We start from the raw sequence: 26,680 nt of genomic DNA, 5'->3' as shown, positions 1-26,680 counted from the left end.
TATAAAACTATTGATAAGTATATTAAATGAATAGAAAATATATTCAAACTATAATCACTAAATTCTAAAAAAGGTATGTTATCATCAAATATAATTTGACACTACTTTAGTAAATCTAAACTATTCTTAATCTAAGCATATGAAATTAAACTAGTAATATAAACAATTGCATAAAACATATTCATATTATTAAACAATAAAAAAATTTTTAAAGTTCTAAAGGATATAATAATTGAACTGGTCGTTTTATTATTGTTCCATCAGCAGTTTTTAGTTCACAAGAACGAACTTTGTTGTCACGACCACGAAAAACGTTTATCACTCTACCACAATTCCACAAAAGTTTGCACTTATTGTTGCCTTCAATTAATACAAGATCATCAACTTTTAGATCATCATAAACGTTAGGATTTTTTAATTGATGAGCTGTCCGAAGATCCATCAAATATTGTTTTTTCCATTTAGTCCACAATTGCCTAACCAATAAATCTTGATAAATCTTTCTTTTAGTCAGAGAGGACTTGGTAGAGCCATCTTTAACAATGGAATTAAAGTTGATAGGTAATGTAGAATCTTTGTTTCCAAAAATCAAAAAATTGACTGGCTTTAGTGGCAACGGTTCCTTGTGGTCATTGTACACATATGTCAAAGGACGAGAATTCAAAACAGCTTCCACTTGTGCTAAAACTGTTGACAATTCTTCAAACGTTAGTAAAGCTTTACCGAGAATTTTTCGTAAGCACTCTTTCACTGATTTTACTAATCTCTCGTAGAAGCCTCCCCACCAAGCCCCTCGTTCTATTATAAACTTCCAACTGATTCTTTCATTCGACAGAAAATCTTGGAATTTCTCATTCGACAATAGTTTAGAGAAATATTCGAGTTCTTTTTTTCCCTTTTTAAAAGTTTTCGCGTTGTCCGAATAAATTACTCGACAATTGCCTCTCCTAGATGTGAATCTTTTGAATGCCATCAAGAAAGAATCTGTAGAGAGATTCGGTACAAGTTCCAGATGTATGGCTCTAGTGATAGCGCATGTAAATAATGTTACATAGGCTTTTTGACTTCCTTCGATGTTTTTTACGTAAATCGGTTTAGCAAAATCTATGCCAGATACGTAGAATGGTGGTGTCTCATTGATTCTGTCTTCTGGAAGTTGAGAAGTGGTCTGGTCAGCAGACTTCAATGAATATCTTTTACAAATAAGACACTTGTTTATTATTTTCTTGATAAATTGACGTCCTTTTGGGATCCAAAAGCGACTTCGAATTTCAGCTAAGGTCGTTGCTACTCCTCCATGCATCATTTTAACATGTGCACTTTCTACTATCAAATTTGTTAGCCAGGAGTCTCTTGAAAGAATTGCCGGATGTTTTTCATCATGTGACAAACTAGAATGTTCTAATCTTCCACCTGCTCTCAGTATCCCGTTCTGGTCTAAAAATGGGTTAAAAAGATATAAAGCTGATTTCTTTTCGACTTTATTCGCTTTCTTCAGAGACTCAACTTCTTCGGGATAAAAACGTTCTTGTTCAGATCGAATCCAATAATTTTCGGCATCTACTATTTCTTCAGTCTTTAATGGACCTGTCAAATGGTTTGTTTTCCTAATTTTACCAATGAATCGTTTCATCCAACCAGTTATTCTCAACTATTTTCTTAAATTACTATATTTTGAGATGTCTATAAGCCTTTCTTCAACTGCCGTGCATACAAATTCATAAATATCATTAATATTTTTGCGGTATTCTAATTCTTCTTCAGTGACAGGTTTCTCTTCATTCTGTCGAGGCCACAACTCAGACGACATTCTAAGCCATTCTGGTCCTTGAAACCAGATAAGATTGTTTTTCAAATCTGGAAGTTTAGCTCCTCTCGAAGCCAAATCAGCGGGATTACATTTACCGGGGCAATAATGCCAATTTTCTGGGGATGTCAAATTTTGTATTTCCTGAATACGATTTTTAACGAAAAGCTTAAATTTCTTTGCACAGTCTTTTATCCAGAAAAGTGTGATTTTCGAATCAGTCCAGAAAAAACAAGAAGGTTGTAACTTCAAAACTTTATTGATGCTAGTGCCTAATTTGGCGGACAAAAGAGCTCCCATTAGTTCCAACCTAGGTAAGGTGAGCGGTTTTAAAGGCGCTACTCTAGTCTTTGAAGCAACAAAAACTGTATATATTTGTTCATTGCTAGAAATTATACGCAGATACGCTACTGTACCATACGCTTTTTTGCTAGCGTCAGAAAAACAATGCAGTTCAATTCTTTCCACATCACTATTACCGATTGCAGAAAAATAATATCGTGGAATACCGATTTCGTCCAAATTGGAAACTTCTTTGCACCATGTTTTCCATACAGAACATAAATTTTCTGGTAGTTCATCATCCCAATCTAAAGCAAGTGTCCAAATTTGCTGCAATATGATTTTGACTCTAAGTACAAACGGTGATAATAGACCTACAGGATCAAAAATTCGTCCTATTGCTTGTAGGACGAAACGTTTAGTATTAACTTGTTTTGAGAGAAATGTTATCAAATTTTTTACATCAAAGTAAATTATGTCACCTTGGTTGTCCCAGGCGACTCCTAACACTTTCAATGGAGGATTTCCAGCTTCCGAAACATGACTAGATTCCTCGGATTCAATACTGTTGGGAATGGCATCACTAAGCCAACGAATCAAAAGCCAGATAGAGACTGACGTCATGGGACGCCAGAGGAAAACGAATAGTTCCGGTTTAGTTAGCTAAGGACGATGTTTGCATGATGTGATTAGATAGATATTGTAGCTAGATAAATATTTTTTATTATTTTAACTTGTCTTTATGTGTAAATAAATCTTTTTGCTTAAGTTTAAATGAAGTACTCCATTTATGACAAGATAGCTGTTAATTCATCGGGTAGATGACTTACGAATCCCTTCTGAGCTAGCCATTGTTCGAACGTAACGCCTTACGTAACGTATCATTGTGGCGCCCAACGTGGGGCGCGATAGCAGCTAAAATAAATTGAAAATGGAGCTTACACAGCTGAAACCCGAAAGAAAATGTCTAAGAACTTCCTTTACCACATGTGCAAACAAAACTGATGCAGAACTGAAATCAGATATTCCTGATTTGAAGCTACTTTCGATTCTGGAACAACAGCTTAGAGACAAGTTTAATCGACTTGAAATTTGCCAAAAGGAAGTAACGTCGCTAATTCTACAATCTAAAGAAGCTGAAAAGCTATATGAAGAAGATTTTATTTCTTCTGAGCCTTATAGAGATAAATATTTTGAACTGTGTTCTCAAATCGAAAAGCTGTCGAAGAATCCTTTACCTACTGAATTACCAGAGAAGCGCAAATTTAAACTGCCGAAGATCGAACTAAAGAAATTCAACGGCGAAGCAAAAGAATTTTTGACGTTTTGGAGCCAGTTTTCGAAGATCCATGAAGATCCGACGATTCCAGATGAAGATAAATTCCAGTACCTCCTGCAAGCAGTTGTTCCTCAGTCCAAAGCCGCACGGGTAGTGGAGAGCTTTCCGGCAACGGCCTCGAATTATCCGAAAGCAATCGCCCAGCTTCGAGAGAGGTTTGGAAGAGAAGACTTACTTGTGCAGATATACGTCAGAGATCTTCTAAGCATGGTTATGCGTAATGCAAGCAGTGGACGTGTGAAGACGGATCTTCCCACTCTCTACGATGATTTAGAAACCAAGATTAGAGCTTTAGAAAGTCTTGGAAGAACGCAAGAGAAGTATGGTGATTTCTTAACGCCTTTAGTTGAATCCTGCCTGCCCGAAGAAGTATTAATTGCTTGGGAGAGAAACAGAAATTTAAAAGAAGCACCTCAGCCTGATGACCGATGCCTTGAAAATTTGATGAATTTTCTGAAACAAGAAGTGAAAGGAGAAGAGATGGTCGTGTTAGCCCGCACTGGGTTTGGTTCTAATCATATTTCTAAGAAAAAGGATACACTAAATAAAAATTTAGATTTCGCCACCGCAGCTGCGTTAGTAAGTACATCAAATTCTGAGAGCCCAGGTAAGCGCAATTTTAACTGTCTCTTTTGTGAAAAACGGCACCCAACTAAAGAATGTTTTTCTGCTAGAAATATGACATTAGAAGCTAAGAAAAATATATTAATTAAAAGAGGGGCCTGTTTTGGATGTTTCAGATTTGGACACACTTTTAAAACATGTCGAGTAAAAAATTCTTGCATGTACTGTAATAAAAATCACCATTCTTTAATGTGTCCCAATCGCCAAGAAAAAGGCGCAAATGAAAAGTCTAAAAGGGACGTAACTGAAACCAGTACATTAACTAATAACTGTAAAATAGAAAATGTTTATTTAATGACTCTAATAGTTAAAATTAAATTTAAGAATGTTGAGCTTAAAGTACGCACATTACTGGATACAGGTTCTCAGCATTCGTTTGTCAGTAAAAAATTAGTAGAGAATTTAAATTTAAAACCATTAAGGCAAATTAAATTGAAGCATTCGTTATTCGGTGGAAGAGAAACGCGAACGCAGATTCACGATGTTTATAATTTGTTGATTTCGGCATTAGATGAAACTTTCTCCTTTCAAATCGAAGCACTTTCCGAGAGCAAAATTTGTGGCACAGTGCCAAAAGTGAACGATAGTAAAATTATTAATGAACTGAAAGATAGAGGCGTCAGTTTGTCTGATTTGGGTTCTTCTGATCGTGAGATCGGTCTGCTTTTGGGAGCAGATATTGTGGGCGGTTTATTTACTAATAAATCTGTTCGGTTGGAGTCAGGGTTATTTTTGATCGACACTTGTTTGGGACATGTGTTAACTGGGAAGCATGAGTCATTTGGAGATAGCAATGATGATACTGTTTTGAATGCAATTTCGTTGTATGTTAGTAATTATTCGATAAAAGATTTATGGTCTTTAGAATCCATAGGTATTTCAGATCCCATTGAAAATAATAGAAAGAATTTAGAACATTCTAGAGTTTTGGAAGAGTTTAAAAATAATGTGAAAATTCTTTCAGACGGTAGATATGAACTTTGTTTACCTTTTAAATCTGATGTGGCCGATTTGCCGACAAATAAAGATTTAACTTGGAAGCGGCATAAAAAGATGTGCCAGCGAGCACAAGATAAAGCATTTTTAGAAGAATATACTACGATTTTCCGGGAATGGGAAAAATTGAATATAATTGAAAAGGTAACTGATAATGCTGAGACGGGACATTTTTTACCTCATCGGCCAGTAATTAAGGACAGTACCACTACAAAAATCAGACCTGTCTTTGACGCGTCAGCCCGAGAAAGTGGTAAATGCTCTTTGAATGACCTTTTGTATAAGGGTCCGAACTTACTAAAAATAATTCCAGAGATACTTGATAGGTTTCGAATTCATCCAATAGGATTATCTTCAGATATTGAGAAAGCATTTCTGATGCTAAGTATAGCCCCTCAACATAGAGATTTCTTGCGGTTTTTTTATCCGTCCGAGAGTGAACAGATTGTTTACCGACATCGCAGAGTAGTATTTGGGTTAAAGCCAAGTCCATTTTTATTGGCAGCCTCAATTACACATTTATTAGATAATGTACCATCTGAATTTGATGCTATAGCACAAAAACTGAAACATTCTTTTTACGTAGATAATTGTGTTTCTGGTGTTGCAAATATTGAGGAGCAGGAAGATTTTATTGTAAATGCAAAAGAAATTTTGTCACGGGGTTGCTTCAACTTAAGAAACTGGGAGAGTAATGTAAAATGTAAGTATGTTTCTAATAGTACTGGTGTCACGAAAGTATTGGGAATTTTGTGGGATCTTGATAAGGACACTCTTAAGTGTAATTTAAACTTTAACCTTGTAAGTGAAGATCAGAATTTTACTAAGAGAATCATTTTAGCTACAGTTCACAAAATATTTGATCCAATAGGTCTGTTGAGTCCTGCAATCTTACCACCTAAGCTTTTATTGCAGGAAACGTGGAATTTAAATCTAATGTGGGATACTCCCTTACCAGATAGTATTCAAATGTCTTTTAAAAGATGGTTTAGAGAAATAGATGCATTAAGAGATATCGAAATCTCACGTTATGTTGAAATAAATGATTCCACTGAGATGCATGTTTTCGTAGACGCGTGCAAAGAGGCATATGCCACCTGTATTTTTTTTAGAACGAGAACCTCTCAAGGGGTAAAAATTTACTTTGTTAGAGCAAAAACCAGAGTTGCACCTTTGAAGAAAGTAACGATCCCTAGGTTAGAGTTAATGGCTTGCTGCATTGGTGCCAGGTTGGCATATTCAGTGAAGCAGGCTTTAAATGCCCATGAGATTAAAACAATATTTTGGAGCGACTCTAGTGTAGCTTTATACTGGTTAAAAGAACGTGGTGATTGGACAGTTTTTGTCTCTAACAGGGTAAAAGAAATAAATAATCTGTTTCCTAATAATGAATGGCGACATGTGCCAGGGAAAATGAATCCCGCTGATCTGATTTCGCGAGGGTGTTCCCCTAAGAAATTGTTAGAATCCTGCTGGTGGAAAGGCCCGGCATGGTTGTTGCAAGCAAGAGACAATTGGCCTGACACCGAAATATTGATAACGGAAACACCCGAAATAACACTTGAAAGGAGAAAGGTTAGGTTATGTAATATTAATTTGTCGGAAGAGAGAGTCCCGTGGTATGCCATTAAATTCTCAAATTTCCATTCAATAGTTAGAATGGTTGCATGGATATTGAGATTTATCAGTAATGTAAGATCGCATCATGATACTAGACGGGGGGAGAGAACTTCTAACGCAGGAGATTGAAAATGCTGAAATTCTGCTTATTCGTAATGTGCAAGCTCAATTTTTTCCTAGTGAAACCTCTTTTCGGAACTTGCGTGTTTTCAAAGGTGCGAACGGAATTATCAGAGTTAAAACTCGAATTACTGAACGCATAGATAAGCCTTTCTTCATTTCACCTATTCTTCTTCCTGATAAATGTATCTTTACTCAAAGACTGATTGAATATTTTCACCGAGAAAACTGTCATGCTGGAACCCAGATATTACTAAGCATATTGCGTGAAAAGTACTGGATTACAAGAGGAAGAAGAGCGATACGTAGTGTTCTGAAGGACTGTATTAAATGTCGACGATACAAAACTAAATCTCTCATCACTGAACCAGTTTCCTTACCTGCTGATAGAGTGGAAAATGCTGCAGCTTTCGAAGTAGTTGGTACTGACTTAGCAGGTCCCCTATTTGTAAAACGTGGGGACAAAGTATGGATGGTTCTCTAAACGTGTGCTCTTTATAGAGCAATTCATTTAGAGTTAATAACATCGCTTTCTACTGATGCTTTTCTGTTATCATTTAGACGTTTTGTTGCTAGAAGAGGAAGACCTAGAGTGATTTATACAGACAACGGTACAAACTTTAGGGGAGCTTATAATAATTTTTTAGAAATTGATTGGAGTAAAATAACTCGACAAACAGAAATACAGAAGATCGAATGGAAATTCATCCCCCCCCCACTGCTGCCTGGTGGGGCGGATGGTGGGAAAGACTTGTTCGAGTAGTCAAAGAACTCCTTTGGAGAACATTGGGCAGAGCTGTTCTTACCTATGAAGAACTGGAAACAGTTATGTGCGAATGTGAAAGGGTAGTAAATTCGCGACCCTTGACATATTTACCCGAAGATACAGAAGACTTAGTTTCACTTACACCTGCCATGTTTCTGACCGATAGATCCAATTTAGATGTAACTGATATAGACACAGTAGACACCAATCATCTCAGGAAAAGAATCAGATTTCGTGCAAAATTAATGGAAGATCTCCGAGTACGTTTTCGAAAGGAATATTTAGGACTACTTATTCAGAAACGACAGCAAAATTCACACTTTCCAAATATTCGAGTGAATGACGTTGTGTTGATAGGAGATGATATCAAAAAGAGATTGAATTGGCCTTTAGCCAGGGTTACGGAACTGATTCCAGGAAAGGACGGTAAAGTGAGAACAGTTAGATTAAGAACGCAAACTAACAATTTAGTACGTCCGATACAACGAGTGTTTCCCCTAGAAATCCAAGATGATGATTTGTCAGGTTCATGTCATCCAAGTGATCCTCAAAAACATCAATCTGCTGTAAAGTCTTCAGATTCTCATCGTGGAGACGACATGAGTACCTCTCATCATTCAGAAATTTCTGGGTCACCCCGATCTCCGGACTCAACTGATGTTTCCGATGTATGTGATAGTTCTAAGACTATAAAGACACGAGCTGGTAGAACTGTTAAGATGCCACTAAGACTGAACTTGGTAGACTTGAATGTTTTGAGTAGCTATCCAGCAACTCAAAGGGGGGAGGATGTTGGGAATGGCATCACTAAGCCAACGAATCAAAAGCAAGATAGAGACTGACGTCATGGGACGCCAGAGGAAAACGAATAGTTCCGGTTTAGTTAGCTAAGGACGATGTTTGCATGATGTGATTAGATAGATATTGTAGCTAGATAAATATTTTTTTATTATTTTAACTTGTCTTTATGTGTAAATAAATCTTTTTGCTTAAGTTTAAATGAAGTACTCCATTTATGACAAGATAGCTGTTAATTCATCGGGTAGATGACTTACGAATCCCTTCTGAGCTAGCCATTGTTCGAACGTAACGCCTTACGTAACGTATCAAATACCTTCTTTAATCCATAATTCGCGCAGTTCTTGAGAATTGGTGTGCCATTTATGTAAAATCATACTAGCATCTCTAAAAATGCTGACGCATTCTAAACTGGTATTGAAAGCAAGTTCAACGTTTTGGTGTCCTCCAATGATGTCATCTACATAAATGTGATCATTTAGAAATTCGCAAGTGGCAGGGTAGGTTTTCTCATATTGTTTCAAATGGTATTTAATGGTTGCAGCCAGTAAAAACGGACTGCTATTTACGCCAAATAACACACGTGTGAACCGATAAGTTATAAAATTTTGTGGATCATCGAATAGGTTTTTAGTAAACAGAAAACGCGTTACATCTCTGTCCTTCTCATCTACTTCTATCTGAAGAAAAGCCTGCTTTATGTCACTTGTAAATGCTACAGGATGAAGCCTGAAGGCCAACAGAAGTTCAAGAATGTCAGGATACAAATTTGGACCAATATACAAGCAGTCATTTAACGAGATTTCACCAGGTCCATGTGAAGACGCGTCGAATACGATACGTAGTTTACTAGTAGTTCGATCACTACGAATGATTTCTCTGTGAGGCAAATAAAATGTGATTTGAGATTCACTATCAACAGTGTCTGGAACTGGTTCAATGATGTTTTGTTGTAAATAATCTTGTAGAACTGTTTGATACGAATAAAAGAGTTCAGGGTTATTCTGAAATCGCTTTAAAAGTTTCTCAAATCGTTTCAACGCAATCGCTTTATTGTCATGTAACTCATATTTTCTATCAGACTTCCATGGCAGCCTAACCTTGTAACGAGAATTTCTGTATAAAATTTCCGATTCGAATTTTTCCATTATGGTATTGTCTAATGGGTCAGATAATTCATTTTCAGGTTTTATACCTAAACTTTCAAGCTCCCAAAATTTCTTTATCTGATCAGATATTATATCTTCCTCAACTATGATATTAAAGGCTGTGGACGTGTGTGTTGTACCTTTAGTGTAACCTAGCAGAGACCAACCGAATAACGTTTCAGCAGCTACTAAATGTTTGTTTAAACGCTTAAGTTTCCCAGTTATTACATCATAATAATGATCAGCTCCTATCAAAAGAGTAATTTTTTCTTTGCAATCCCAAGAATCTGCGAGTTGTAAACCTTCTAACTGTTTGCCTAAAATGTGTCTATCCAGATTAGGAGGTGGTAAATCAGAACTTGAAATTTGTTCAGTCACGAGAGCTTCAATTTCGATTTTCAAATTCGGTGTTTCCTTGTTCTGTAATTTTATCTTAACAACGTCAAATGTTTTTCTAATGGGTGTTTTATTTCCAAACGTAAATACCGAAAGAGTCTCTGTTCGAATAACAGGAAGCTTCAATTTGTCCGCGATTTCTTTTCTTAGGAAGGAACGCATACTACCTGAATCCAGTAGAGCTCTAATTAAAACCGACTGCGTAGTTGTTCGAAGTGTTACGCAACACGTTTGAAGTGAAATAGTTTTAATTTTGCTGCGTGAGAATGCTGAAAGAACATGCGAATCTTCTATACTTTTATTTTTTTCATTTCGTTCTTTCTCAGCGCGAAAGCATATTGAACGGTTATGTCGACCTTTGCACTTGGAGCAGACGAGATCGCTTCGACACTGCTTTAGGCGGTGGTTTAATTTCAGGCAAAGGTAACATCGGGAATGTTTACGTAATAAATTTCTCTTCTCATCAACTGTCAGTGATTCACAGTCTTCAGTAACATGTTTGGATGTATTACAAAACAGACAGCAATTAGTATTTTTGTTTTCTTTAACCGGCGCCAGCAGCTGCTGAGTGGAATGGACGATACTCCCCTTCCCACCCTTCTCTTTATAAACACAGGAAGTGCTTTCTGATTTATGAGTCGAGAGCAAAAGATGGCTTCTCTCGCGACTTTCCAATTCTAAACGAACAAACTGCAATAATTCGTCAACATTAAAAAAGGATGACGAATCCGTTTTACGATTGAATTCTAAGGTTATATCAGACGGCAGAGTTTTCATTATGGCTGGAATCAACATATAACTGTATTTATCCGGTGTAACTTCTAATGATTTCAAGCTGCGTATTTGAGTTTCGATAGTGTCACAAAATTTGCGAAGTTTTACAGTGTCACTGGATTTGGTTACTGGGGTAAGATTCAGGAGTTTTTGCATGTGTGAGTTTATAATTATATCTTTTCTGCCAAACCTGTTTTTAAGTATTTCGACAACTTCATCGTAATTTGGTTCCGAAATGCAAAAGCCTTCTATCGCGTTTGCGGCGTTGCCGCATAAGTACGATTTTAAATAATTAAATTTTTCGATCTTTGTTAAAGATTCATTATCATGGATTGCTACCTTGAAAGAGTTCCAAAAACTTGTCCACTGGGTGTAATCTCCATAGAATTTAGCGATGGTTAATTTTGGCAGACGCGTACATTTATTGCTTTCGATTTTAGAATTAGTTTCGTTAAGAGAGTTTTCATTATCCGAATTTGTTACTTTATTCAATTCTTTCAATTTTTTATTTGCTCTGAATTGCCATAACTGAATTTTCTCTTCGTATTCGATACAAGATAGAATTTCTGTTTCAAACTCTTCTGCCTCTGATTTCAAGTCACGCTCTATCTGAGCATCTAACTCACTCAGAGCTTTTGATTTCGTGATTAATTGATCTAAATTTTCTTCTAATGTACTTGTATAAATTTCTTCTTTATTCAACTCCGATTCGATTTTTTTTAGAATCTTGGACACGGTGGTCCTGATACCTTTGCGTTTCGATTTTAATTTAACAACAGACTCTTCCGCCATAGTTACTCTACAAATCAGAAAGTTTAGCCTTACCTTTTTTGCCGACTTCGCACACTTGCAACGTGCTAAATCCAATTCTTGACGGCCTAATGCACCAGCTGTTTCAAAATATTCTAAGATCTATAAATCGACATCAATCACTTTTTAAATGTAACTTTTAATATGTACAATATTTACAGATCATAGATCAAACATGGTGGTTCAGTTGACAAATAAATCTATATGCTTTCATAATCGAAAATCGAAATCAAATAGGAACCGAAGTGCTCCTAATCAAATAGTGTGCGAACCATCAGACACCCATCTATCGAGCTGCCGGTGGAGAGTCTATGGAAATTCAGAAGGCACGTCGCGTCGCGTTAACACGCAACGCTAGCGCCATCTATCAATTAATCAAAATAATTTCCACAGGTATTAAGTATGTAAGAAGTCCTAAAGAGATTACCTTGACAGGATTAAAATTATTGTAGACGAAAACAGTTTCAGGAATCTCATTGTTTCCATCCCCCAAGCTTCAGTAAAGTGCTTACTTTTATATTCGAGTCCATTACCCATTTATTCGTTTATTCGATGAGGGCAGAATTTGATTATAGCTATCTTCCTAAGGGAAGGAATGTCTTCGTGGAGGATTCTCTAATAGAAACTGCCTTGTATTCCTCTTACACGGATATTTACGAAAAATCAATAAAATGCTCATGCATCTAGCCATTTCGCCACTTTTTCAAATCTTGAGCCAAATTACTCAGCTGTCTTTCCACGCGACAACTGGCGGGCGTATTACAGTCAAATTTATTTTCTGAATTTAAAGTCATTTGCATCCCCCTGGCTTGGATCCTGGCTACGCTCATTTCTATTGTATTAGCAAAAGTGGATATTGAACATTTAGGATATTTGTAAAAAACTCATGATGACTTTATTTCAATACAGCAAAATCTGGAATCGGTACAAGAAGTAAATTTATTATGAATTTTTAAAATTTTTCATGGAATTATGAATAACCTTGTACATGATTTCACAGAAAAATTGTGTTTTTTATACAAAATTAAGTACTGCATTTTTATCTGAGTGATGTTTTAAATCATATGCATTTTTTTTTTTTTTTTTTTTTTTTTTTTTTGTAGGTGCTTTGTTGTATCTAAGTTACGGTATCTGGAACAGTGTAGAGCGGCGTTCCCAAGACACTCAAAATGTCAACCTTCTCAACGTTCGAGATGATGTTAATGATTCAGAGAAAGACCATGCTCTGCAAGATAGCTTCACTGAAGATTTTTAGATATCTTGTATAAAAAATCATGGAGTAAGATTCGATCAGGAAATCATGATATTAGCAACAAGGCCTGATTCAAAGAATACTGTTTCAAATGATACTGCTGCGTTACTTCTGTTTAGCAAATCGAACACAGTCTTCCGAATCGCAGTAAAGTGATGCAGCACCCTAAATACGTTGTTTATATAAACTTACAGACCATTATATCTTCTATAAAAAGACATATATCGATACAAGAATTTACGGATTAAAAACTACGTGTGTATATTAATAATCGCTACAGTTCCAGCAAACTTTAAACCATAGCCGAGAAACAAACAGGGTAGGTCTGTTAATAAGAAATAATGTTTTTGGAACTTTTTTTGTTTGAATGAGATTATGGAATTAGCATTCGTTTCTGAACATTCGAAATTCTCTAAAGAGAATTCTAAAGGACATTCTGGAGAATTTTGAGATTTGAAAAAATGTGAAGAAAAAAAAAAAGAGAGAGAGGCATAAAAATATTTAAAAAATGAAAGTAGAAAATACTGAGTTATTTTGCTCTCTTTTTTTATTTAATCTTTTAATTAAATCGAAATAATAATAACATTTTTTTTGCAAATATCAATGAGTTAATTATAGTAGTTTTTTCCAATAAACAGTTACCATGTCCAGTAAAATAACCTCATCCCCAACTTTGGTATGAGTAATTCACATTGTTAAATTGATAAATAGTACATCGAGCCGAAATAAGCAATGAATTTCAGAAATATTCGACGTAAAATGTCTAATTTCATTTTATTAATATGAACTAACGCCATTTCGTGTTAAATAAATGTTCCATTAAACAGAATTTATTTCATACAGAGACAAATGCATCTCAATGATTTCTTACAAGATTTTATTTATTAGTCGTCTTACGGAATACAATCTCCCTGCCATCCCCCAAATGAGTACACCAAAAATTATCAGGGTTCTAGAGCGTGTCCTAAAATTTAAATTTCTGTTTTATTCATTTTTTAATTAATTTTCGATCTTTTTACCCAAATATTTTCAAACGGCAAATGTAAATAAATATTTAAGAAATATTACCATGCTACAAATTTTTGAAGAAGAACGAAGTTTAACACAAACGAATTAAAGAATTATATAAACCTCAAAAAAATATAAAGATGGAAAAAATTTACTAACAAATTTAAACTTAGGAAGCGCGAAAATTCTTATTAAGGAAAGGCATTAACAAACTCACGAAATAGTTGCGTTGATTCCGGATAGAGGGCGCTACCAATCTTACTGCTTTTCGTTTGTTTGAAATCGTCGTTCCCAGTTTGTTGCTGGAAGGGTATAAAAGTCAATCTTTAAATGGCTGTCATAAAAGTAAAATGCAAGAAATGTGGAGAAGATCATAAAATCTAAAGCAGTATTAATTAATAATAAAATAAAATTTTAAATTATAATAAATTTTGCTAACGCTGTTGTAATGTGAGTAAAGAAGTATTAATTACTATCAGTTGCCAAGCGACATATTTTCTTTTATTTCTAAAAGTGTTAGAGCCCTATGGATGGCATCAAGAGTCATATATAATAATAAGTAATTATTAATTTTATAATCAGTCTACTGGGAGTTCTAAACGTACGCTGTTGTCAAAAATTTTTGTGTCTATAAATAAGTCATTGATTTGCGAAACCGAAAAACAAAAATGTCCTTTTATAGAACACCACTCGATAGTTCTGATGAAGAGGACTACCGAAGCGAGCGTTCGTCCGAAACCAACAAGATCTATCCATTGAAGAAAGAGGATTTCATCCTTATGGCCAAAGAAAAGAAAAGTAAAGCGAAAAAGGCGAAAACTATGTCAGATACGGAAAGTGAACAACCAAGCAAGAAGAAAGATGTTAAACCTGGTAAGGAAAAAAGAAACGTTCAAACACCGAATGGAGAAGCTACTGATGAACAGACACCAGAAGATTTATCAATGGGTAATGATGAGGACATCCCAAAATTCAAGTCATGTTCTGAAGAAGAAATCCGGGACCAGATTGCGAAATTTGGATTTGACGTAATTTGCAATTACTTTCATAAAAGAACTAAGGGTGAGATGGATGTAGAGACATTCACGAAAAAATTTTATCCAGGGCAGATAACTGAAAGAGGAACAGACAGCAGGGAACAAGAATGAATTTCCCCTAAGAAAACCGCGAAAGTATCAGAAAACGAAGCTCCAATGGAAGTTACGACGGAAAATCGATTTGAACAGCTAAGTGAAGTAGAAGGTATGGAAGAAGAAGGAGGAGCCGAAAAAGAGGAAACTCCACCCCCAATAGTTTTCCAGCAAAGCGAAGTGGATTGGCCTAAAATTCATGAAATCCTTATCAATACCTGCAGTGAAAAATTCGAAGCCGTTATGAAAATGAAATTACTATATGTTAATTTAAAGTCAGTAGACGATTACAGAAAAGCAACTCAGGTTTTGCAGAAAAGAAATATACCATTTTATACTTTCCAGTTACTCAGCGAAAAACCTATTAAGGTTGTTCTCAAGGGCCTCCCATCGACGATGAAGGAAGAAATAATCCTGGCAGATCTGGAGAGAAGGAAATTCCCGATAAGTAAAGTGAAGCAGTTTTCCAGACGAAGAGGAGACGCTATCGAGAAACTTCCGATTTTCCTGTTGGAGCTGAAGAAAACGAAGGAAGGACGTGCAATTCATGGACTCAAAAATATGTTAAATGTTAATGTCAAGATCGAGAAGTTTGCCCCGAAAAAACGCGTAATTCAATGCTATAGATGTCAAGAATATGGACATTCGCAACATCTTTGCTCAAATCCTGAGCGATGCTGCAAGTGTGGACAGCACCATAGAAGTAAAGAATGCCCTCTAAAGCGAGAAGAAAAACCTAAGTGCATCTTCTGCTCACTAGCGCATGTAAGTTCATACAGGGGTTGCCCCGTGTACAAGAAGCGATATGAAACAAAGAAGCAGCAGGCGAAGCCAGCAGCTAAAATCCCTACTCCGGCAGATTTTCCGAAATTCATCGAAGCAGAGGAAGACAGCAGTAAAACCCAAATGAAACCTCTCTACAGTGATAGAGTAAAGAAAAAAAAACGAAACTTCTTTTGAAAGAGGACAACGAACTGTGAAGTGAAAAAATTATTTGCTAATTAGATAAGCTATGCACATCTCTTTTTTTTTAAATATTGTCTCTTTCTGCAAATACAACTTCTAATTGCCAACCAGGGTAATACGAAACTTTTTCAAATATCATTGCAAAAGAGTTGTTCAGAAAGTGATAAACTGAATTGAATCTTACGAAAATACATTAACTTCGAAGAAGATAAGTTAGCTGTATGTTCTCTGCTAGAGGCCATGCATATTATAGTCAATGCAGGGAATCGGTCTCCAAGAAAACAGTTAAAAACTTGCTCAAAAATGTTTGTTAGTTTATACAAAAGCTTCAGAGGAATTGCAAGCTGTAGCTTATATTTTAGAGATCAGTGAGAGAAGTTATGAAGATATAATTTTAGAATATGTATCAACTGACAACACACTGAGAAATCGTTAGTGAGTAAAACTTGACTGTTTTTATACAGACTATTAAAATTACACAGACTGTTAAAGATCTACGGAAACTGACAGTGAAAGTGATACAGAAAAAAATTATGGTATGCCAGTATCATTCGAATAGAGAAACGTACGGGTTATAACCAAGAAAACTGTTCAGTTTGAAAGGATCAAAAAAGTTTACCACCAGTTTTACAAAATAAATTTTACTAAATAAAATTTAAAAACTGTTGAAAACTGTTGTATGAACCAAATACTGATAGAATAATTGCCTCAAAAGTTAGAAATTTCATCAAGTAAGTCATTATAAAAATATATTTTAAAAAAAGTAAAAAATGGATTGCAAAAATGCGTAAATAGCTTAAATTTTAGTACTAATTTTTAGTTGTTAATTTAGGATTAGTTACTGAATAACTTGTTAGTTATTATTTTAGTAGATACGTTTAGAACGGATGTCACAATTTGCATTGCAGAAGTCGCCGTCTATTAAACTCAGACGCTTAATAAACTCAAATATGCTTGGAACGGAAGTGATTTTAATAAGCAGCGGGTAATGTATTTGTAAATACTCGACGGCACATATAACGAGTATACTTGACAGAACGGCTTTGGGCAGAAGATCGGAATCGTCTAATATTTGAGCAAGAGTATTTGAGTATTTAACAAGTAAAAATAATACAGAAATCGTACCACACGAAGACAACTACTATAAATTTCAGTTCAAGTACGAGGCGTATTCGGAAACTAAGTACCGTTTTGGAAAAAAAAAATAGTAAAACAATTTTTTCGAATCCAATTTTATTTTTACATGAAAATACATGTCTTAAACTATTTTTCAACATAGTTTCCGCCAATGATCAAACACTTTTCAAAGCGGGTGACCAGTTTTTGCATACCATCGTCAAAGAAACTTCCCGCCAGTTTCGATAACCACGACTCCACAGCATTTTTCGTGTCATCGTCAGATCCAAAGCGCTTGACACCAAGCTCGCGCTTTATGTGCAGGAACAAGTGATAGTCGGATGGCGCCAAGTTTGGTTTAAAAAGTTTTCTCCCTCATTACTGTACCGCGTGAGAAATGTCAGGGCACTACCAAGTCGCTTTGTTTTGTGAGCATCAGTGAGCATTTTTGGAACCCATCGGGATCACAGTTTGCGATAATTCAAGCGGTCAGACACAATTTCGAACAAAACAGTACGTGAAATTTCTGGAAATGCCTCTGAAAGAGTTGTCATTGTGATGCGTCTGTTCTCATGAATTGCTTCATCAACTTTCCTTACCAAATCATCGGTGACAACAGAAGGCCGACCACTCCGAGCCTCGGCGTGGACATTTGTTCGACCTGCATTAAACATTCTTACCCACTTTCTCACCATTTCATCACTTATCGCGTATTCACCGTAAACTTCTGTCACTTGACGATAAATTTCGGCCGGTTTAACATTTTTCGCGTTCAAAAATTTAATCACGGCACGAATCTCATAGCCAGCGGGAGAACTAATTGTCTTAAACATTTTGAATGTGCACAGCAAACTGAAAACACAACATAGAGCAACCAAAATGGCGACAATTGAAAGTCAGTGAACAAGAAAGAAATTTCTGAACAGTATGTTGAGCACGTTGAGAAGATCCGCGCTGCAAAAACCACAGCTGAGAAGTTTACTGCCGCGTTCAAAGCAGCCATGACACTGATGAGATTTGCTGAAAATGAAGAGTAATCACCAGCTTAGAAGCATTTGAGGGAATTTCACTATGTTTACGATTTCTTTTCACTTTTTCAACACACAGATTCCCCTGTTTATAGCAGCAGAGATCGGGGTCAGTACTTGGGTGGGTGACCACTCACGTGACTGGCCTCGACGTATCATCTTTCTTCAACTAGTGAAGATACATCACAGCTTGTACAGCGACAGATGCTTGAACCCTCCTTCTCCAAAGTCTACTTGACCAACTCACGTGCATTAGCACATGTTCCTGCTTCACCTTTGTCGGTGCGGTATAAATCACCTTAATTTTTAATTCTTCCCAACGCCTTAGGGCATATCTCCAACAGAGACGGTTAAAGTAGCAGAGGCTACTAAATGCCGCCTAACCATTCACTCGATTTCGATTTTTTTTAATTTTATAATTAAAAATAAAGATCTTTGTAAAAATGTCATTCATTAGAGTTAACTAATGGTTAAAATATGATTAAATAAATTAAAATTTGGCTTAATTAATAATAACAAGACATGGCACAAGGAATAATAGAAAGGAAAATATTTTGAACAGTATTCTTCACGTCCAAATACAAGTAGAATTGCTTTCACTGTCAGGGCAGATACTGACTTTTAATCCATTTAAAGAAATCAGTCAGTCAGTTAACAGTTTTTTTATTTTTATTATTATTATTATTATTATTATTTTAATCCATTTAAAAGCCTTCTTGACTGGATGAATAAATCCCATAAATGTTTTCCTGTCTGAAAAGATGTCATATAGTCTGGCCGAATTTGTTTTACATGTGTCTTAATTTTCCAGCGCATTTCGTTCGTTCTAGGAAAAGTGATGTATTTTCATTAGCTTAGCTACATCACTTTTGTTCACTGTTGAAATAAATAATACATTAAAAACCTAATTTTCTGCTAATATGACATATTAATTATATATAACTCATCTTACTTGAGTCTGTGACGTGTGTTGCAGCTGGAATTATGGTTCTGTTCAAAGACTGAGAAAAACTGAAGCTGAGCTCATGTCTTTCCTGCAGCCCTTTTTAATTTTGGAAGTGTTAAACAACAAAGCAAGATTATATAGTACTAATGATAAAATTATAATGCTATTGCGATGTTGCTATACCTATGCTATTAGTATAACAGTAGTTCATATTAAAATTCTGCGAGCTCTAATTAATATACAGGTAACTCTAACTTCCTTCTACATCAGATTTTGGAAATGTTTAGAAATAATATAACTATATTATTAACGGTTAGATTATTAACGGTTCCACAAGAATAATTGCACAAGAAACAACCAAAAGCGGACTGAAAACTAGAATAATCAGACATCTTGTGACATCCAGAATTATAAACACCCTGAATTATTTCTAATTCCTGAAATTGTGACTCGTCGATAACGTAATCTTTAAATATCCTTTTTTGACATCAAGCTGTAGACAGATTTTTTTCCATATTCCTTGACAGCAAAAACAGGAACAGTATACTTCCATCTTTATCAGCGCTATAGCTCGCGTTCTGTTCCCTAAAATGAAATTTCAGTTGCCATTTTGAGAGTTTTTCAGAAATGAGTGAAGCATAACGAAAGAAATAAAAGTATTCCACTATGAAGGCATCCAAAAGCTATGTGAAGTTGTTGAATGTCATATAAGGAGAAGTTTAAGTGCTAACAGAACTGTTTCCTTCAAATTCTGACTCTTAATGAATTCAATATTCAATACTTTTTAAACGTCTTATGTAAATATGTTATTCTGTATACCGCGTTGTGTGATGATACTTCCAAATTCGAAGACACTGACTTCACACTGATGACAGCAGTCTGGCAATGGTAATGAGATTGTTTGATAAAGATAAGCTTCAGAAACGAGAAAAAAAAATTTTATTAACGCAGTTTCTTGTATAATGTGCAGCTAATATTACATCAATCACTGATGTCTTTCCTTTGTTGTTTTAAAGTATAGCATGAACTTTGTTTCTTTAAAGTACAGTGTGTTTATTTTACTGAGGAAGTTTGAAAACAGTGCTTGTTTTTCTTCTATGTTAATTAACGAAAACAATTCTATTACAATCTGGTGGAATCTTTGGATGGAATGTGTATCTAGTGTATGTATGTATGCTGGTTTTTTAGTAATTTCAGGGCCCCCTCTGAATTGAGATTTATGGGCTTCTAACCAGAGGTCTGTTTCAAAATTGTGTTTTCTAGAGAAGGCTGAAGGTTTCTGTACATTACATAACTATTATATAATTTATTTCCCTAATCCTTTTATTTCAAAAATAAATATGAAAAGCCCTTACATAATACATTTTGTACTAGACGCTACGCGGCCAGCCTTCGTCTGGTTTTTAACCCTCTGAACGGCCGGGGTTTTGTTAAGAAAGAACAAATTTCCCAAAACTACTACAGAGAGCAAATTATGTTTTTATTTTAATGTAAAACCTCTGCTGGTATTTCATACCTGGATTTGTATACTTTTGATATATTGCCTTAATTTCTTTGACATATTTTAATATACACGTGTGTATACGTTCGTACAGGTATCACAAAAAATATTCTAGGCCATATATATACGGCCTTACCGCTTAAAGGGTTTTAAATTTACCAGAAAAACGCCTAAAGGAAAAACTGCACAGAATTTTACTCTGCAGAACAACTTTATCAAAAAAAGAAAAGAAAAAAACAGAAATTTCAATAAAAATGTATTACATATAAAATAATTACAATGAAATAAGCAATATCCTTTAACACAAATATTAATTATCCTAATAAATAAACTAACCAACTTCCCGTCGCAAATTCAAATGGTATAAAGGAAGTTAAGAACTTTGTTTCCTAAAAGCAATCCTGCAAACCTTTTTATATAATTAAAATTATATACTATAATTAAAACATAATATAAAAAATTACAATTAAATAAGCAACAAATCTCACATTTTCAAGAGAAAAATGTCAGCAGTCCAGTATCCAAAGCAATGAATGAAAAACTGTTGCCAAAACCACATTTCTAAAAGAATGAAACTGTTATCAGAAAGCAATAACCAATCAAAATTGTGCTTTGCGAATGACATAATTCAAAATATACAAACCTCCTTTTCCATTAGCTAATAAAAAAAGAGAGGCGAAAAAAAAAAGGAAATTCTTTTTTGTTGTGACTCGCGAGACACATTGCGCGTCAGAATAAGAAGATTGCGATGTGTGTGTCGCGTGTATAATGAAGAATATTTTATCTCATATTTTCAACAGTCAGCAGTCCAGTATATAAATCATTAAATGAAAACTGTTGCCCAAACAGTTTCTAAAAGAATGAAATTATTCAAAATGATGCGATTTTATCAAAAAAGGTAAAATATAAAAAAATCTGATTCGAATTTTTAAAAAATCGCTTCGATGTGCACTGGCTCTTATCTAGATGCACCTATGTACCAAATTTCGTAGCACTGGATCTATTAGCTTACGCGCAACCCGAACGAAAGACACACACACAGACAGGCTCTTTCTTTTATTATACGTAGAGATAACGTATACAATACAATTTGAAGTTGCATCTTCTCATTCATCTATTTTCTGCATAGTTACGTTTTCACTTAATGAATGTTTATCTCCAATAGCCTCTGTTATATTTTATTGCATTATATTCTGCTCTCTCTTTTTTCCTCAAAAAACTTCAAAAGCTGGCAAACAATTTTCAGGTTCCGGAGTTTTTTTTTTTTTAAATATCATTTTATTGTTTTATGAGTTATTTTCTCCCTTCTTTCTGCATGCCTTCGTGGTGTAACGGTAGCACTCGACGCCTATTCGAGAGGTCCGTGTTCGCGTCCTGACCTCTCGATTGCTTATTTTGCCCATCTCCAGCATCAAAAAACCGGTGTCCGCCGAAAACTTCGCGGGGAGAAACCTCGCGGAGAAAACAACACAAGGTGAAAACGTCGTAGTACAAAACATCGTGTGAGGAAAGAAAGCAAAGAGAGAACATCGTGGTAGAAAATATCGTCGTTGGAAATAAAGCTATTTAACAACTTCGCAGTTTAAAAACATTATTGTGGAAAATACCGTGGTTAAAAAAATAAAGCACATACAAATCATCGTAGACATGCGTTTTTTAAGGCTTTGCAAGTTGCAAATGCATATTCGCGTAATAATTTTTGAGCGCAAGAAGGAAAGAGAAACGTTTTTATTTTTATATTTCATAATTTGAATTAACTAATTATTTTTTGCTGGAAAAGGAAAAAACTTAAGCTTTTAAAAACTGAAAAATGAGTAGAAAATTAATGCAACTTATAGCACTTAATAGAATTTTAAACTTACATAATTAACTACTGAAGATCAGAAGTAAGTAATCAGAAGTAAATTAATCTTTTTCATAAAGTTTTACAGATAAATTAAAAAATGTGAAAGAAAATAATTTATAATTAATTACGCAATTCTTATGGGTGTAATCTCTTGTAGTTACTTATCGTCCTCTCTCTAAACTTCTTAGGGGCCTACCAGCGGCCGAGCGGTAAAGTCGCTGAACACTGATAGTTCGGTTCGAGGTTCGAATCCCGCGAACGGGCTGGTTGCATGGGCGTTTTCGTGGTTTTTCCCATGTGTAACGTGTATACGAGCCAGTTTCCCTTAAAAAGTCCTCCACGAAGGCATCCCTCCCTTTAGGCAGATAGCCCTCGAGGCTTTGCCATAAGCACACACGCACGCACTAAACTTCTTAATGTATTTTTAATTAAAAATTATCAGTAAATCTTTCAAAAAAATATTAATTTCTTTATATCCTTTATTAGTTAACTATGTATGTCTAAAACTCTATTAAGTGTTAGAGGAGGCATTAATTTTGGGGTTGCATTAATTTTCTATTCATTTTCAGTTTTTAAATTACGTAAGTTCTCTTTCAGCAAAAATTTATTAGTTTAATTCAAAATTATGAAATATAAAAATAAAAATATTCTTTTTTCCTTCTTGCGCTCACAGATCATTATGCGAATATGCATTTACAACTTGTAAAGCTTGAAAAATGCATGTCTGCGATGTTATCGTCATGGAATGATTTGTAGGTGCTTTATTTTTTACCACGACATTTTCAACGACGATGTTTTTAAACTGCGAAGTTACTGAACTGCTTTATTTTCGACAACGACATATGCCCTGTAATATATATAATTTGTAATATGTCATAAATATGCCCTGTAATGCCTAAAATGCAGGATTAGGAGGAAATGTGTAAAATATAGAGCTAAAGAAAGAAGCTTTAGATTAGTGGAAAATATATAAAATAAATTATATATTATACTTCATTACGCTCTATCAGTAGGAGGAGAAGCAAAAGAAATTCCAGTAATAATATACCATAATTTACTGAAATCAAAAATACGAATTATTCAAAAATTTGCAAAATGTAACCATGAATCTTTTTGTATGATATACATTTATAATCTTTAAACATGCATTTGTATAGAAGCCTTAAACCATAACCTTAAATTTATATCTGAAAACGCACTTAAATTGGAATTTACATTGGAGTTACTATAACTAGTTCCAGCAGAGTATAAACTAGTTCCATACTCCTAGTAGACGTAAAGCTTATTATCGCATTATCGCTGTGTCTGACGTTAACTACAAAATCTCAGAAAGGTTTTAAATAAACCTTTTTATTTAAACGCAAACTCTGAACATAAATGCATTTTCTCGGGCTTAAAAAATTAATGGCGATACAACTAAAATAACAGTCAATTTCTAATTCTAAACGTAGACTAATAGTCAAGAACTATACAATTAAATTTTAAACTAAGCTACCTCAGTAGCTCTAACCGGCGTATCAAATTAAAATGGAGGCAGCAAAAACCAAAGCCGAATAATTACAAACCATTAGAAGTTGAGGAACTAGCGATGTAACCGCGAAAGGTAGAAGAAACACGCTCTGTCATATAATCCAACAACCTCGGTTTAAATACTAATATCCAACTCAATTTACACTATGGTGAGGAAACGGAAAGGAGAAGATATAGTAAAAGCTGAAATTACAAATAACTTAATTAATTAAAATAATAAATCTTGCAACTTCGTAAGCAAAATTCTTGAACTACACTCATGTCCATAAATTAAGGATAATGCAAAATCAGGCAAAGGAAGAGTTAGAAGCAAAACCAATTTGACTTATTTGTAAAGCTTATTTATTAAACAAAAGGTAAAGAGCAAAACAAGATGCTATATGCTTGATATTATTAAAAAAATTAGCGATTTTTCCTCCCTGGAGCAAATTACAAAGAAAAAAAAAAAACCTATTTTCAAAAAACCAATATTGCATGGTTGGTATGATTGTTAATACATTGTATGTCTCCCAGACGATGCAATACAGTCCGTACAACGCCTAGGCATGCTGAGTATCAAATTATCGATCTGATCTTGGGGGATATTACACCACTCAAAAAGCAATGCTCTCCGAAGTTCCGGTATACATGTAGGAGGAGATTGACGGGCTGCAACTCGTCGGCCAAGCATGTCCCACACGTACTCTACTGGATTCAAGTCCGGTGAGAATGCTGGCCAGTCCATACGGGTGATATCCTCCGATTGAAGGCATTCACTTACGATGTTTGCACGGTGAGGACCTGCGTTGTCATCCATAAACACAAATTGTGCGCCCATGGCGCCCCGAAACAAACGTACGTGTTGTTCCAGAATGACGTCCCGATAGATTTGGCTTGTCATGGTTCCAATTTGAACATGCAGTTCAGTTCTGGAACCCAGAATACTTCCACCCCAAACGAGCACTCCTACACCACCGTAACGGTGTCGTTCAATGATGTTTTCTTGGTGGTAACGGATACCTGGAGCTCTCCATATGAAAGTCCGGCGAGAATCAGACTGCAAGCTAAACCTGGACTCGTCGGAAAACATCACACAAGCCCACTGTTGCGGCGTTCACAATGCATGCTCTCTACTCCAGGTTAACCGCAGGCGACAGTGTGTTGCAGTAAGTGGAACGCATCTGACAGGTCTACGAGCATATAGACCAATCTGCCCTAAGAGTCTGTACACGGTCTTACTTGAAATTGTCGTACCAGTGGCTGAAAAGAGCTGACGAGACAGGTCTGAGGCTGTGCTCCGCCTGTTTCTTTTCGCAGTAACTGCCAAATACCGGTCCTCATTCGGCGTTGTAACTCTGGGGCGACCTGTGCTGTAACGTCTACTCACATTACCACCATCTTGGAATCGTTGCCAATGCCTGGAGATGACACTCTGGGCAATTCCAAGTTCGTCTGATACTTCCAGTTGGGTACGCCCACATTCCAGACGGCCGATAATTCTACCACGTAAAAAATCATCCAAATGCGTCCTTTGTGTCATAACTATTCGGTTATTACACTGAAATGCTTATGAAGCGCCTGCAAACAATTTTACTTCTTTGTCTGTATTCCTTATATATCACTCTCTTACACTGTCGTCATTGTGACGTACCATCGGTTTCATCTGGTTACTTCCTGAAATTTGCATATGATTCTTGAAGATGTGTGTAGTGACTTTACAGGTGATATATTTATTTTAGAGTTCGATTTCTGCGTGACTCTGAATTATCCTTAATTTATGGACATGAATGTACATGCTTAAATTATCACATGCTAAAGTTTTTCCTCTCTTTTGATTTCTTTAGATTCTACTTCTCTTTTTCTTATATTCTTTATTTTTTATGATTAAGATAATAATGCAGCTGAGTAATGTTGTAAAAGTTAACGGCCAAAAATCAACATAAATTTTTAAGAAGTCCTCATTAATGTAAATTTGGGTTTTCATACTTTCATTTCTGAAGATTTATTTTTTAATTCCTGGTCATACATTTTTCAGCCAGTGCTTAGTAGCGACAAGACTAAATGAAAATAAATGTTTACAGGGGATTGAATTTAATACGGATTTCTTCCTCAATTCATTTAATCAATAGACAAATACTAGCTTAGCATCTGATGGCTGAGTAATTCGTCGAAAATTCCTAATTACATCCGGGGTTTTATTTCAGGGTAAAAAAAGTATTTGAATGCCTCCTCTACATATGTAGCGAGGTTTCCTAAAAACATTTTCCCCGCATTAATCTTTTTAGAACTAACAAACTTCAAAGCAGACTGAATACCAATTTTCAACTCGATGAATAGCTTCGTCACAAAATTTGAAAAGAAGGTCACAAAATTTGAAAAGATGCATCCAATTAAAAATTTTATCCAAAAGGACATATAATTTTATAAAAACAACTTTTGCATAGTAAGTGGAATGAGTTGTGTAATTAACAAAACATAACTTTTCCTTCAGCCTTTTTCATCGAACAAAATTTCAAACTAATGACACATTCATTATACTCTATAATAATTACGAACAAATATTAATTTATAAGTCAAACAACAAAAATCAGAGTTATATTTTCAAATTTTCACAGGATTAGTTTCGATGGTTTTGCAGAACATCATCCTCAGCTGCAAAAGCGCAATTGAACGAGATAAGATAAGAAAGTCAGGACAGGAGATAAGCCATTGGCGCCATCTGTTGATGAAACCAGAACTAAAACATAATTTCTTTAAAGGCTGAAGGCAAAGATGGATTGGAATTAGGGTCGTTAACTAGAACAAAAAGATTTTTTTGAATGTGAATTGCCTCTAGAAAATCCAGTTCACCAACTGAAGATGTTTTTTGAATAATTTTGGCAGCAGAAAAATTGAAAG

The 26,680-nt window shown here is 35.2% G+C and overlaps 1 protein-coding gene and 1 long non-coding RNA gene across 3 annotated transcripts in view; one reads left to right on the top strand and one right to left on the bottom strand.

Annotated features, from left to right (window-relative positions):
* LOC146999408 (uncharacterized) overlaps positions 1 to 26,680 on the bottom strand; it is a 67,147-nt gene that overhangs the window by 2,470 nt on the left and 37,997 nt on the right. The window contains exons 2-3 of the long non-coding RNA XR_015043045.1: positions 20,916 to 20,988; positions 13,958 to 14,042 (exon numbers count right to left, since the gene is read on the bottom strand). This is a non-coding gene — a long non-coding RNA (uncharacterized LOC146999408). The remainder of the gene's footprint in view (positions 1 to 13,957; positions 14,043 to 20,915; positions 20,989 to 26,680) is intronic.
* LOC118194091 (putative cationic amino acid transporter) overlaps positions 1 to 26,680 on the top strand; it is a 415,734-nt gene that overhangs the window by 386,595 nt on the left and 2,459 nt on the right. Inside the window, exon 6 of one of the 2 annotated variants that reach the window (XR_015043044.1) lies at positions 12,584 to 13,051. Coding sequence is in view for 1 of the 2 variants with exons in the window: in XM_085823803.1 (XP_085679929.1) it covers positions 12,584 to 12,735 (152 nt within the window). In the remaining variant the exon portion in view is untranslated. Of the gene's footprint in view, positions 1 to 12,583; positions 13,567 to 26,680 lie in introns of those variants that run through there. The other variant, XM_085823803.1, reaches the window with a different exon arrangement.

This window comes from Stegodyphus dumicola, chromosome 1 (assembly GCF_044657685.1).
Source record: "Stegodyphus dumicola isolate Sdum_Otavi_A_Nest chromosome 1, ASM4465768v1".
Lineage (NCBI taxonomy): Eukaryota > Metazoa > Arthropoda > Arachnida > Araneae > Eresidae > Stegodyphus > Stegodyphus dumicola.
This window is presented reverse-complemented; position numbering and strand designations above follow the sequence as displayed.